At 35.6% G+C, this 12,856-nt stretch overlaps 1 protein-coding gene across 3 annotated transcripts in view; it reads right to left on the bottom strand.

The window, feature by feature from the left end:
* The window catches only part of ccdc180 (coiled-coil domain containing 180), a 25,050-nt gene that overhangs the window by 11,557 nt on the left and 637 nt on the right, over positions 1 to 12,856 (bottom strand). The window contains exons 3-25 of one of the 3 annotated variants that reach the window (XR_012406348.1): positions 12,787 to 12,856; positions 11,876 to 11,985; positions 11,656 to 11,784; positions 11,449 to 11,559; positions 11,276 to 11,371; positions 11,027 to 11,190; positions 10,599 to 10,718; positions 10,436 to 10,515; positions 10,250 to 10,338; positions 10,048 to 10,167; positions 9,749 to 9,922; positions 6,419 to 6,534; positions 6,140 to 6,266; positions 6,016 to 6,058; positions 5,824 to 5,924; positions 5,559 to 5,746; positions 5,158 to 5,333; positions 3,469 to 3,649; positions 3,233 to 3,379; positions 2,995 to 3,139; positions 2,794 to 2,910; positions 2,612 to 2,710; positions 822 to 897 (exon numbers count right to left, since the gene is read on the bottom strand). The exon at positions 12,787 to 12,856 is cut by the window's right edge and continues 10 nt beyond it. Coding sequence is in view for 2 of the 3 variants with exons in the window: in XM_003198660.6 (XP_003198708.3) it covers positions 2,612 to 2,710; positions 2,794 to 2,910; positions 2,995 to 3,139; positions 3,233 to 3,379; positions 3,469 to 3,649; positions 5,158 to 5,333; positions 5,559 to 5,746; positions 5,824 to 5,924; positions 6,016 to 6,058; positions 6,140 to 6,266; positions 6,419 to 6,534; positions 9,749 to 9,922; positions 10,048 to 10,167; positions 10,250 to 10,338; positions 10,436 to 10,515; positions 10,599 to 10,718; positions 11,027 to 11,190; positions 11,276 to 11,371; positions 11,449 to 11,559; positions 11,656 to 11,784; positions 11,876 to 11,985; positions 12,787 to 12,856 (2,703 nt within the window). In the remaining variant the exon portion in view is untranslated. The remainder of the gene's footprint in view (positions 1 to 821; positions 898 to 2,611; positions 2,711 to 2,793; positions 2,911 to 2,994; positions 3,140 to 3,232; positions 3,380 to 3,468; positions 3,650 to 5,157; positions 5,334 to 5,558; positions 5,747 to 5,823; positions 5,925 to 6,015; positions 6,059 to 6,139; positions 6,267 to 6,418; positions 6,535 to 9,748; positions 9,923 to 10,047; positions 10,168 to 10,249; positions 10,339 to 10,435; positions 10,516 to 10,598; positions 10,719 to 11,026; positions 11,191 to 11,275; positions 11,372 to 11,448; positions 11,560 to 11,655; positions 11,785 to 11,875; positions 11,986 to 12,786) is intronic. The other 2 variants (XM_003198660.6, XM_073951410.1) reach the window with 2 other exon arrangements.

Genomic DNA, 12,856 nt, shown 5'->3' on the forward strand with positions numbered 1-12,856 from the left:
GTAACATGTGGTGTTGGTGGTGACAGTGTGATGGTCTGGGGCTTTTTTACTGCTTCAGGAAGACTTGGATGTTAGTGACCTCAAAAAACATGTTCTCTGCAGTGGGCCAATGATCCAAAGCACACTAAATCTACTTCTGCTTGGCTTAAGAAAAACTAAACAAAGACTTTGGAGTGGCCTAGTCAAAGTCCTGATCTGATTCCAATTAAGATGCTGTGGCATTCGTTCATGGTTCGTGCTCGAAAACCGTCCAATGTGACTGAATTACAACAATTCTGCACAGAACTGTAACAGACTCATTGCAAGTTATTGAAAATGCCTGATACTGTAGATGTTGTTGCTGCTAAGGATGGCCCAACCAGTTATTAGATTTGGGCGCAAGCACTGTTTCTACACACGACTATGCAGTTTTTCATTTTGTTTTCCATTAATAATAAAACCCTTTGTTTCAAATCTGCATGATGTGTGTACTTGTGTTATGTTTGACTAATATTTACATTTACCTGCGTTCTTTAACCTGTTTTGTAAAAACTTAATGAAGCTATGTTATTCAAAAAACAAAAACAAAAAAAAAACTGATTTTTCTTTTTTTTTTTGCACTTTTGTCATACTTTAATGTTTTAGATCATCAAACTAATTTAAATAATAGTCAAAGACACCAGAAGAAAAACACATCATCCAGTTTTAAATGTTTTTATTATGTAGGGAAAACAAAATCTAAAATTACATAGCCCTGTGTGGAAATGACAAAGAGACCCAGCTGTGTGTCCCGTTTTGTGTGGCATAAATGTAAACTGCGTTTCAGAAAAAGAACATCATACCAACAGTAACGTGGTGGTGGTGGTGGTAGTATGATGGGCTGGGGCTATTTTGTTGCTACAGGACCTGCAAGACTTGCTGTGAAAACAAAACTATGAATTTCTACCCTTCTGTTAGTGAGCTCAAGCAGGACAACAATCCAAAGCACACCAGCAAGTCCACTTCTGAATGGCTTAAGAAAAACTAAATGAAGCCTTTGGAGTGGCCTAGTCAAAGTCCTGACCTAAATCCAATTAGGATGCTGTGGCATGACCTTAGAAAGGTGGTCCATGCCCGAAAATCCTCCAATGTGGCTGAAATACAACAATTCTGCAAAGGCGAGGGGGCCAAAATTCCTCCACAGAGCTGTAACCTTTTTTCAAAACCAAAAACCCAAGGAGAGAAATGCCAGCAAGGATCAAGCTCTGTGAAAGGTGCTAAAAGAACGGAGTTAAGTTGGCGTTGTTTTGATATTCCTGACACATTCAGTGATAAACGGCAATAACTCACACACCTCTGAACCTAAACAGATCTAAATTGTGTTTCCTACAAAATACAAAGCAGGTTATGGTTTACAGCTGTCTTATTCCTTTTTTTTCACTTGATATTATGAGTAATGCTCCGTTTAAGCCTTCGCCATAGTAACTTAGTCATACCAATAGCGAATAGGTCATGATGACATAAGTTATTGATCCGGCAAATACGAATTTGCAAATCTTATGCTAACTTTACTGAACTTCATATTTCCATCTATTTCAAGCTACAAATATTTGAAATTATAAATCAACAGAACAAAACTGAAATATGATCACAAACTGAGCACTTGCGATCAATATACTTTACCCACAGCTGTTTTTCATTAATTTATAGAGCAAACAAACATACAGACAGTAATGGGTAACTTAATGTACACTGTTATGGGTCAATGATGCTAATATTCGGCACAAATCCATTAATTTCCCCTTTCTGGCTGCTCTTTCTATGAATGAACTATGTAAAAGCTGTCCATGCATGTTTCCTTGTTGTTTAGTAATGCTTTATGTCACTGCACAACAATAGTCTATAAGGCTTTTTGGTTAAAAATAGAAAAATCACCGTTTAATTAGATATTATTTAATTATATTTCAATTTCACCTCTCCTGCTGTGCATGAGCTAAGCTGTTGAATGGTCAGCGTATGAGGCAGCTAGGCTTAGCTAGCTTCAATTTTGATTGAATTATTCTCTAATCAGTTGCCTATTATGTCGAAAATATACCCCTGTAATGCATTCTGCAGTCCTTTTTTGTCTGGCTTTCTCAGATATCTCACCTGTTTGACAGAAATGACATTATATCCCTGGCAATGTCTGACACTGGCGCATACACATTGTAAAAGTCATGTCAGGCACAAAAGCTAGACATGGCGTAGCAACAATAACTAAGGAGGGCGGGGCTTAGCGCAGGGTCATTTATCAAAAACGCTTGATAGATTGTTGTTGCTGCTAAGGGTGTCCCAACCAGTTATAAGATTTGTGGGCAAACACTTTTTCCACCGATGACTATGTCATTTAAAATTTATTTTTCCTTTAATAATAAAAACCCTCATTTCAAAACTCCATGATGTGTTTATTTGTGTTATCTTCGACTAATATTTACATTTAACTAATGCTTTTTAACCTGTCAGCTTTTGGGAATGCTTTGTAAAACTTTATAATGCTATATTTAAAAAACAAAATAAAAGCCTGAATAGAACAAATACCTCTGGTACAACTAATGCTGAAAACAGATGAATGGGAACTAATGCACTCAAGACATTGGCACTTCAAGACATTTACCTTCTTATCAGGACATGGTTGGTAATACTCAGCAGTCATTTGTTTTAAATCACGCAGCATGCTATCAATCATCTTTTTCTGCATGTTACTCTTCAAAGCCTGAACAGACAAGCACAAATTCAGCAGATTATGAACACAGAATGACAGAAATTAAATATCATTAAATGATACTATGAAAATACCTCGCTCTTAATCTGGACTCGTGTGTTGGTAAAAATTTGTTGCATTTTTTCAAGAAACTTCAGGTCATTAGCATGAAAACTGAATTTTTCCCCAAACCTCCTGAAAATATCCTTGGCCTGAGCAAAAAAACAAAAAAAACAGATAGTCACTGACTGTTGTATATGATCACAGTGATTCACTTACGAGCTGAAAATCTCAACCTGGTCCAGACACTTTGATTCTCTATCCTCCATGTCCTGTATCACGGCCCCCTCTGCGGTATCAATGCGCTTGTCCATCTTTTCCAGTTGTGACTGAAAGACCTCAATTTCCTGGGGTGTAAAATTCCCCCCCTCAGAAAACAATCTTGTGGAATAGATAATGATTATTTCATTTGGCTTTAATAATATCCATTGCATAATATGCTAAAAACTTATACGGAGAACATTGATCACATACTTAAAAGATCTCATTATCTGAACATTTGACTCCCTCAGACCCTCCATCCTGAACTCAATCTTTTGTCTGAAGTCTCTTTGTGAAATCTGGATAACACTGATGAGTTTGTCCAGGCTGGATTGAAGTGAGTTCCAAAGTCTATTTAGCCTGTAAATAAAAAAGGCCAGAAAAAGCAGATTGTTACATAAACTGTACACATCATTACCATTATACAAAATGTATTTGCATTTATTTACTTTTCAGAACTAGTGCCAACGATGAAATCTTTCTCTCTTTTATAGATTTGCATTTGAAAGTCTTCAGTCAGTTTATTCAGCTGGACCTGTAACTCTTGTAAGTCTGTCTGGGAGTTTTCCAGCACCTGCTGTATACCCCTACAGTGTTGATCCACACGTTCTCGATGGTGTGCGAGTTCAGCTGCCCATGAAATGAGATAGTAAATATGGAGTAAATAATCAGATTTTTGGGGGGAAACTATTTCTTTAAGTGCACTTTGTAACAACTTCAAATTAAATTTTATATTTAAGGGCATTTTAAACCAATGAATGTTTTTGATGTCATCAGAACATACACACTCACCGGCCACTTTAATAGGTACAACTTACTAGTATCGGGTTGGACCCCTTTATACATTCAGAACTGCCTGAATCCTTCGTGGCAAATATTTAGCAAGGTACTGGAAATATTCCTCAGAGATTTTGGTCCATATTGACATGATAGCGTCACGCAGTTGCTGCAGATTTGTCAGCTGCACATCCATGATGTGAATCTACCGTTCCACCACATCCCAAAGATGCTCTGTTTGATTGAGTTTGGTAACTGTGAAGGTTCTCTGAGTACAGTGAACTCGTTGTCATATTCAAGAAACCAGTCTGAGATGATTGCTACTTTATGACATAGAGCGTTATCCTGCTGGAAGTAGTCATCAGAAGATGGGTACACTGTGTTCATAAAGGGATAGATATGGTCAGCAACAATTCTTAGGTAGGCTGTGTTGTGGACAATATGCTGAATTGATACTTATGGGCATAAAGTGTGCCAAGAAAATATCTACCACCCCATTACACCACCACCAGCAGCAGCCTGAACAATTGATACAAGGCAGGATGGATCCATACTTTAATGTTGTTGACACCAATTTCTGACCCTACCATCCAAATTCCACAGCAGAAATCAAGATTCATCCGACCAGGCAATCTTTTTTCCGATCTTCTATTGTCCAAATTATGTAAGCCTGTGCGAATTGCAGCCTTAATTTCCTGTTCTTAGCTGACAGAAGTGGCACCCGGGGTGGTCATCTGCTGCTGTAGGCCATCCGCCTCAAGGTTGGACATGTGCGTTCAGAGATGCTTTTTTGCATACTTCGCTTGTAACGAGTGGCTACTTAAGTTACTGTTGCCTTTCTATCAGCTGGAACCAATCTGGCCATTCTCCTCTGACCTCTGGCATCAACAAGGCATTTGCGCTTACAAAACTGCCGCTCACTGAATACTTGCTCTTTTTCAGACCACTCTCTGTAAACCCTAGAGATGGTTGTCCGTGAAAATACCAGTAGATCAGCAGTTTCTGAAATACCTTCTGACACCAACAAACATGCCTAAATGCATTGAGTTGCTGCCATGTGATTGGCTGAATAGAAATTTGCTTGAACGCACAGTTGGACAGGTGTACCTAATAAAGTGGCCGGAGAAAGTTCACAGACAAACTCAAATATACTTCATTGACCAAATTTACCATTAATGTATGTCAGAATGTTTCGCATTACACATTAATCATAGACAGCTAACAAAAATTAAAAATAAATATCTATTTTAATCAATCAATAATGAATTACACACATTTCAATGAATTTAAAGATAAAATTAAAAGTCAGAAAAATTATATTTTAGATTATATTAGCTTTGGGTGTGATTTAATTCACAAACCTGCTCTGACAATGTAAATGTCCGTCTCGATTCTTGCAGCACGAGTTTGGTGTAGCTGGACGCGAAGGTTAAACTCAGCTTTCAGTTTCTCCTTCTTGGCCTCCACAATAGCCGTTGTGTTGGTTAGAATAATGTGAAATCGCTCTTCCAGAGTGCTAAAAAATGTTTGTCTTACTCTGTGATAAGGCAATACAACAGAAGTTTTTCAATATCAGTTAAACTTTTATTTGGCATATTCAGAAACTAAACATAAAATATGAATAAAAAAGTAAACAACAAATAAAAAATGCAAGCAGAAGTAAATTCAAATTGAAACAGGAACATGTTTTTTTAATTTTGTTATCTAAATATTTCACCATTCAAGCTTACGTAAGTATTTCCGTCTATCAATATATACTTACTCTTTTAGGACTTCAACAGTAAAAGTTTTTGGGTACAAAACCAATTCAATTTCCTTTAAGTTTTTCTCCTCTTCCTCATCATTAGTAGTATGAAACCCAGAGCAGCTGTACACATTTCCTTTTGCAGTGATCAGAGTCTCCTTGGTGTTTGAGAATGAAAATGCTAAAGCCGTACAGTGTTGGTCATCCTACAAAGGAGAGGAAGTTCAGTTATTGATGTAGATGGAAAAATTAAAATGAGCAAACATGTGCACATCCTGTTTACCGTTGCACAGGACAGGTCGAAGTTTGAGCTTTCTTGATTGTTGAAATGTGACTTTGGTGCATCTTTATGTCTTATGTTTTTACCAGTTTTTATGTTTTGATCTGTGTAAACATCAACATGAACATAATAAATAGTTATTACATCTACAGGCAGTCACAAAATACAGCTCCTTAAGATGCATTTTCAACTCACCAAGTTTAAGAGAAGGATAAATTTGGCAAAAATCCTTATGGTCCTATGACAAAAAGAGGTTATTTTAACAATGTTTGTTCAAGTACAAACAGAGATAACAGCATTGTTCATGTTAAATATGTACCTGACCATAAACCTCTTCAGCACCGAAGAACTGGCTAACAGAAAGACTGTATGCTTGTAGTTCCTGCAGTACTGTAGATGGATAATACTCCACAATTTCCACTTCCTCCTCATAGGTTTGCGCATACCTTAAATAACAAGGCAGGAAAATATTTCCAAAAAATATCTAGGTTCTCTTTCTTTTTTGCCAGAAACGTTGTTCCATTATTAAGTTCCAGTAGCTTATCATACAGTGCAATAACAACAAAAAATGATTTATAGAAATCTAAATCTGTGTTACCCATTCTTAACTTCCTCCAAATAGGTTAGTATTTTCTCTAATGAGGCCTTCAGAGCTTCTTCTGAACCTTCCTGTCTGAGTTTGTCCAACATCATATCCAGCTGGGCCTCTTTCCTCTGTTGGGTGAGACATTTGACATATCTATGTTCAGTGAACATGTGAAAGAGTGAAATTTTACAAAAGATTGAGCACTCAATATTTAAGCACTGATTATAAAGTGGTGTCTAAATGTGTTTCTGGATGACCAGTGTCACAAAGTTCTGGTGTGTGAAATCAGGTTTGGTCTGAGTGTGTACAAAATTTGATTTTACTACATTTATTACTTCACTACCATTACAAAACTATGATCTAAACAGTGTGAGTGAATTTTGAATGTACACTGCCTGACAAAAGTCTTGTCTTCAATCCCAGTTGTAAGAGCAACAAATTATAGGTTGACTTCTAGTTGATTATTTGGAAAAGTGTCAGAAAGTAGATTTTTCCAATGATCCATCTGTTAAGCTGCATCTCAATCATCAAAAATACTAGAGAATACCTATTGGAATCATCATGGACCTAAGATTCTCATAGAATCAGTCAAGTTTGGTGAAGGAAAAATCATGGTTCGGAGTTTCATTCAGTATGGGGCAACATTTTTGCTGCCAGTTACATTATAAACCACAGAAGAGGGCAAATTCTTCAGCAGGATAGCGCTTCTTCTCATACTTCAGCCTCCACATCAAAGTTCCTGAAAGCAAAGAAGGTCAAGGTGCTCCAGAGTTGGCCAGCTCAGTCAGCAGACATGAACATTATTGAGCATGTCTGCGATAAGATGAAGGAGGAGGCATTGAAGATGAATCCAAAGAATCTTGATGAACTCTGGGAGTCCTGCAAGAAGGCTTTCTTTGCCATTCCAGATAACTTTATTAATAAGTTATCTGAGTCATTGCAGAGATGTATGGATGCACTCCTCCAAGCTCACGAGAGTCAGACACAATATTTATTCTTTTTCCACTGCAGCATGACTTTATATACTATACTGTACATTATTTCTGTTAAGTGACAAGACTTTTGTCTAAACAAAGTCAGACCGTACTGTTCTTAATAAATATTTAAAAATAAAGAAATTATCATTTTTGTTTTGGTAAAATAAGTTAATCTATGGTAATAATTCATATAAGCCACTTCTAATACCAAATGATCAACTAGAAGTCAAGTTATCATCTGTTATTCCTAAAACTTGGATAGGTGATAAGACTTTTAACAGGTAGTGTACTACTTCTTCCCCCATGCTGTCACTTCTGCATGATCTTAATGTGCTAGGTGTGTCTCTTTACTTCCATTGAACAATTCTCTTGTGCACTGGATGCACGCATTAGAATCTCAGTGGAGTTAATTCGTCATCCTGGTACCTCTCGCCCAATACTTTTTTAAAAACTATATATATGGATGTACTACTTTTTACATACTATATAGTAGTAAAGAATGCAGTTTCAGACACGCTGTTTAATTATTCTAACCCTAATTAAACACACCTAGATTAGCTTGTGTCTCAGAAGTCTGTTTGGAGCAAGATAGCAACGTATATGAAATTAGAATTTATTAAGTTAATGAAGGTGCTGAAAACGGAACTGTTTATACACTTACTGGCCACTTGATTAGGTACACCTGTCCAACTGCTTGTTAACGCAAATTTCTAATCAGCCAATCACATGGCAGCAACTCAATGCTTTTAGACATGTTGACATGGTTTAGACGACCTGCTGCAGTTCAAACCGAGCATCAGAATGGGGAAGTAAGGTGACTTAGAACGTGGCATGGTTATTAGTGCCAGACGGCCTGGTCTGAGTATTTCAAAAACCGATGATCTACTCGGATTTTTACGCACAACAATCTCTAAGGTTTATAGACAACAGTCTAAAAGAGAAAATATCCAGTGAGTGACAGTTTTGTGGGTGCAAATGCCTTGTTGATGCCAGAGGTCAGAGGGGAATGGCCAGACTGCTTCGAGCTGTTAGAAAGGCAACAGTAACTCAAATAACTACTTGTTACACGCACAATATGTCCAACCTCAAGGCGAACTAGCTGCAGCAGCAGAAGACCACACCAGGTGCCACTCCTGTCAGCTAAGAACAGAAAATTGAGGCTACAATTCGCACAGGCTCACCAAAATTGGAGAAGAAGATTGGAAAAGCGTTGCCTGGTCTGAAAAGTCTAGATTTCTGCTGCAACATTCGGATGGAAGAGTCAGAATTTGGCAACATCAACATGAAAGCAAGATGGATTAAGGCAGTTCTGAGGGCAAAACAGATCCAACCTGGTACCAGTAAGTTGTACCTAATAAAGTGGCCAGTTTGTGTATATCATAACTGCACAAAAAATCATTTTGTGTGAATAGAAATACAATAACTTACATAGTTTTTTGTAAACTACAAAAGTACAAATTTCTTGTCAATACAGATACTTCATCCATTGTGTCCGATATGTTTTTTATAAACAAGGCAAACGTATCAAAACACACTGTGACGAGCAGCATTTGATTGGCCAAAACATTTCCTAGTGATATTACAATGATAATTCCCATTATTTTTAAGTTAATGGAAACCTGTATTCTGTATTATGTTTACTATGTATCGTACGTGGAACTCTGTTCTTCTAATTTTGAAAGATTAAAGGCTGAAGAGTAAAGTTGTTCTGTGAAGCAGACAGCCAGGGTCTCTCATTTGTTCATCAGAACATATACAAATATATATAATATAAAAAAAATGCATTTAATTCATTTCATATAAAAGGCATAACATCTGTTTATATGTATCTTTTGTTAATTTAACATATATATATATATATATATATATATATATATATATATATATATATATATTGCAATTTTTGCTGTGTATGCTTTACAAGGAAACTACTCAATTTGTTGAAATATTTTTTGAATATAATTATTTGTAGTTTTTGTATTTTAAAGAGTCTGTATGAGCTTCGGGCAACGACATGAGCTGTGGGAACATCAGAGCAGAGCACATTAATATTCACAACCCTTCCAAATATGGTCAAGTTGGACCTTTACAACCCAGGGGTAAATTCTAAGGCTATAAATGGGCTTGTAAAACAGTTTTTGTATAATCTCTACACTTATCTAAGCCCCTTCTTAGACAACAACTGAACATGCATTCTATAGCATCTTTGAAGAAAATCCACCATTCCAAGAAATTTCAAGGATATTTTCAAGGTGCTGGAACTATTTAGAGCCACAGTCTGCAGGAAACTGGCCCTCAAGGAGTAGAACTGGACTCTCTGTGCTTTACAAGAAACCTTTTCATAAAATAGTTAATGCAATCTTGCCTGGTTCTCTTGCTCATGGACTTGACTGATGACCTCCAATGAATTTTGCAGTTGCTGTTCTCTGCTCAACAGGCCTTTGCAGTGGATCTCCCACAGCTGAGCTGCCCCACACATTAACCTGAATAAGCACTTGCTCTCGTCAGCAGTAGTTTTGGCCAGACTTTCAAAAGCTTTCTGCAGAAGATTAACATAAACACAGTAAAACATGAGCTTACTGATATAAATCAAAACAAATTTTATTGAGCTTATATTTCTGAAGTAGAGAAGACTATTTAAAGTATTAAGGAAACAAAACTTACATCCAGTTTTTCCAAATAGATCTCCGTTTGTGACTGGCATGGTCCAATGAGAGGTAATACATCAGTGTTAACAAAATTCTGTATCTCATCCGAAGTGAAACCGCATGTGGACATCTCTGTCTATGTATGAAGAGTTCAGAGTAATGTTGTACTCTTGTGTATTTATAGTCATGCCAAATGAGAAAAAAAAGCTGTTTCTCACCTTAAATAGATCAACCTCTGCCAAACACACTTGCCAGTTATTGTCATACATTTTATGAAGTGTTTCCATTGTGGCAACGTGAATATGATCTGAAAAAAATGGAACAATCATACAGCTGTACATAAAGAGTTGCTGAGCATGGATTCATTTTTTGTACTGGTTTATCGGAACAAGACATTTTCTGACCTATCTGCTCATTGATAACAGACAGAGCTGAAAACCATTCTGAAACCGATGACTTTGAGATTCTTGGAGGTGTCATTTCTCTGATATGGGGCAGAAAACATGGAAACAGCATGTTAACGACAAACATTCACTCAAATCAAGTGCAAGAAGTTTAATTTATCACCTAAGAACTTCCAAGGTTTGGATGCGTTTCTCACTCAGTGTTTTCTGTTCTGACTTTAGTGTTCTCAGAGTATCTTGAATGTTTTTTGGGTTCTGAACTTGAGGACTGTTCATAAAGTCTCTATAGGAAGAGCATAAATATAAACAGTAACCAATTTTGGCACTGGCGTTTAGACTGAGTAGTATACAGTGTATAAAGTAAATGTCAGTTCAAGCTCACAGTATGGGTTTAATATGCAGGTGTTCATGGAATATATATATATATATATATATATATATATATATATATATATATATATATATATATATATATATATATATATATATTTTTTTTTTTTTTTTTTTTAAATAGCAAAACTCTTGCTAAAACATGACATTACTAATCTGGCTTGACGCTTATTTGTACTATTTATTTAACATCAGTCATACTTAAACTGGCTGATTGCATCACTAAGTTTTATTCTTTTCCAATCTTGAAGCTTTTCCTCCCATTTCAGCCTTTGGAAAACATCCATCTGCAAATGTTTCTCCATTAAATTCAAATGCAGTTTGGCCAAAGCACGTCGATTTGCTAGCAGAGCTTGGTTTATCATCTGTGAAGAACATATTAAAGGATATTAAAGGTGATATTAATGCTAATGAATTGCAAATATATATTTGTCAAGCAGAATAGGATACCATGGCTTCATTATCAATCAGTCTGTGGACATCACAGGGCATCACATAACTGATTTTCTCCAATTTTGAAGTGTACTTTCTCAGTAATGCTGATATCTAGAAAAGTAGAAGAAATAAGCACAGTTCTTATCTACTGACTGTGGAAACATGATTTATATGTACTTAATACATACCATGGCTTTTCTCTTAGACTCATTTTCAGAATATATCTCATCTAGCTGTTTAATCAACTTTGTTTTCAAGGACGATTCACTGCAGACTTTGTTCCTGATTTCATGCAAGTCCTATAAGAAAACAAACAAATACAAGAGTGATCCGAAACTCAGTTATTGACCATTTTTTAATTGAAAGCAAGTGTTTTTGGTACATTTAGTTCTCACCTGATAGCTGTGTGCTGTCAAGTCACAGATGCTTTCAATCTTCTGCATAATTCTTTCAATACTGTCATTATACTCTGACAGTCTGTGTAAGATATCATTTCCAGTATGTCTAAATAATGGTTCAACAACCTAAATGTAAAATAAGGGACATTTGAGAGTGAAAAGTAATGAAGATTAATTAAACTCAACAAAAAAAGTTGTTGTGGCACTGTATATGTACCAGATTGATGCTGGAAAGATCTGCCTGCAACTGAGAAACAGCTTCATTGTGATCCTTCTGCCTTTTCTCCTTAAGACGATCAATGATGTCCGAGTTTTTTTTATCTGGAACTGCAAACAAAACAAAATAATAACAGGCTAACTTTATTTATTCATAGATTAACTTTTGATTCCAAAAAAGTGTGGGAATAGATTAATACATTTTATACTTAAAGATTATAAAGATTGCCCTTAACTGATAACCTTTTAACATTGTTAGGGAACTTGCATTTTTAATTACATCTTGAAAGTATAAAGTTTACATTGCGCATTTTATTTTGTGTTTTATTGTTATGAACTTGTAATCAATAGTTTTTGAAAAGTGTTTGAGATTTTCTTAATATTATTTAATATTTCTACATTTACAATCTAACTTGAGCCCTAAAGTTCTAAATAAAGTGAGAAATAGTATCACATGTGAATGAGGGAATTTGCAAGTATATACTTTATAATGTAAAATAATGATAATAATAATAATAATAATAATAATAAAAATAATTTAAATGTAGTGAATATAAACTAACTGTTAATTGATTTTATTTACAGAAATGGTATTATCCTTATATAGCATTATCGGGATATAAGATGACTTATATCATAAAGTTATATGAGTTTTTTGTCATATAGCCCAACCTTGACAGACAGACAGACAGACAGACAGACAGACAGATAGATAGATAAAAACTAGATCAAATTCAGAAAATATTCTTCTGAATTGAAATACAAAACCTTTTATTTTTATCACCCATTCTTATTTGTTGCGTACATATTATTTTCTTACAACAACACAATTTAGTTTTAGTTTTTGTAAACGTTAACACTTTATTATATGCCTTTTAAAATAAAATAAAATAAAAGTCTTTAATTTCTCACCAATTATGTCTGGAAGACCACAAACCACTTCACTATCATCCTGGTCTTCCGTTCTCTTTTCACCGGAATA

The sequence above is a fragment of the Danio rerio genome, chromosome 5 (assembly GCF_049306965.1).
Source record: "Danio rerio strain Tuebingen ecotype United States chromosome 5, GRCz12tu, whole genome shotgun sequence".
Taxonomy (NCBI): domain Eukaryota; kingdom Metazoa; phylum Chordata; class Actinopteri; order Cypriniformes; family Danionidae; genus Danio; species Danio rerio.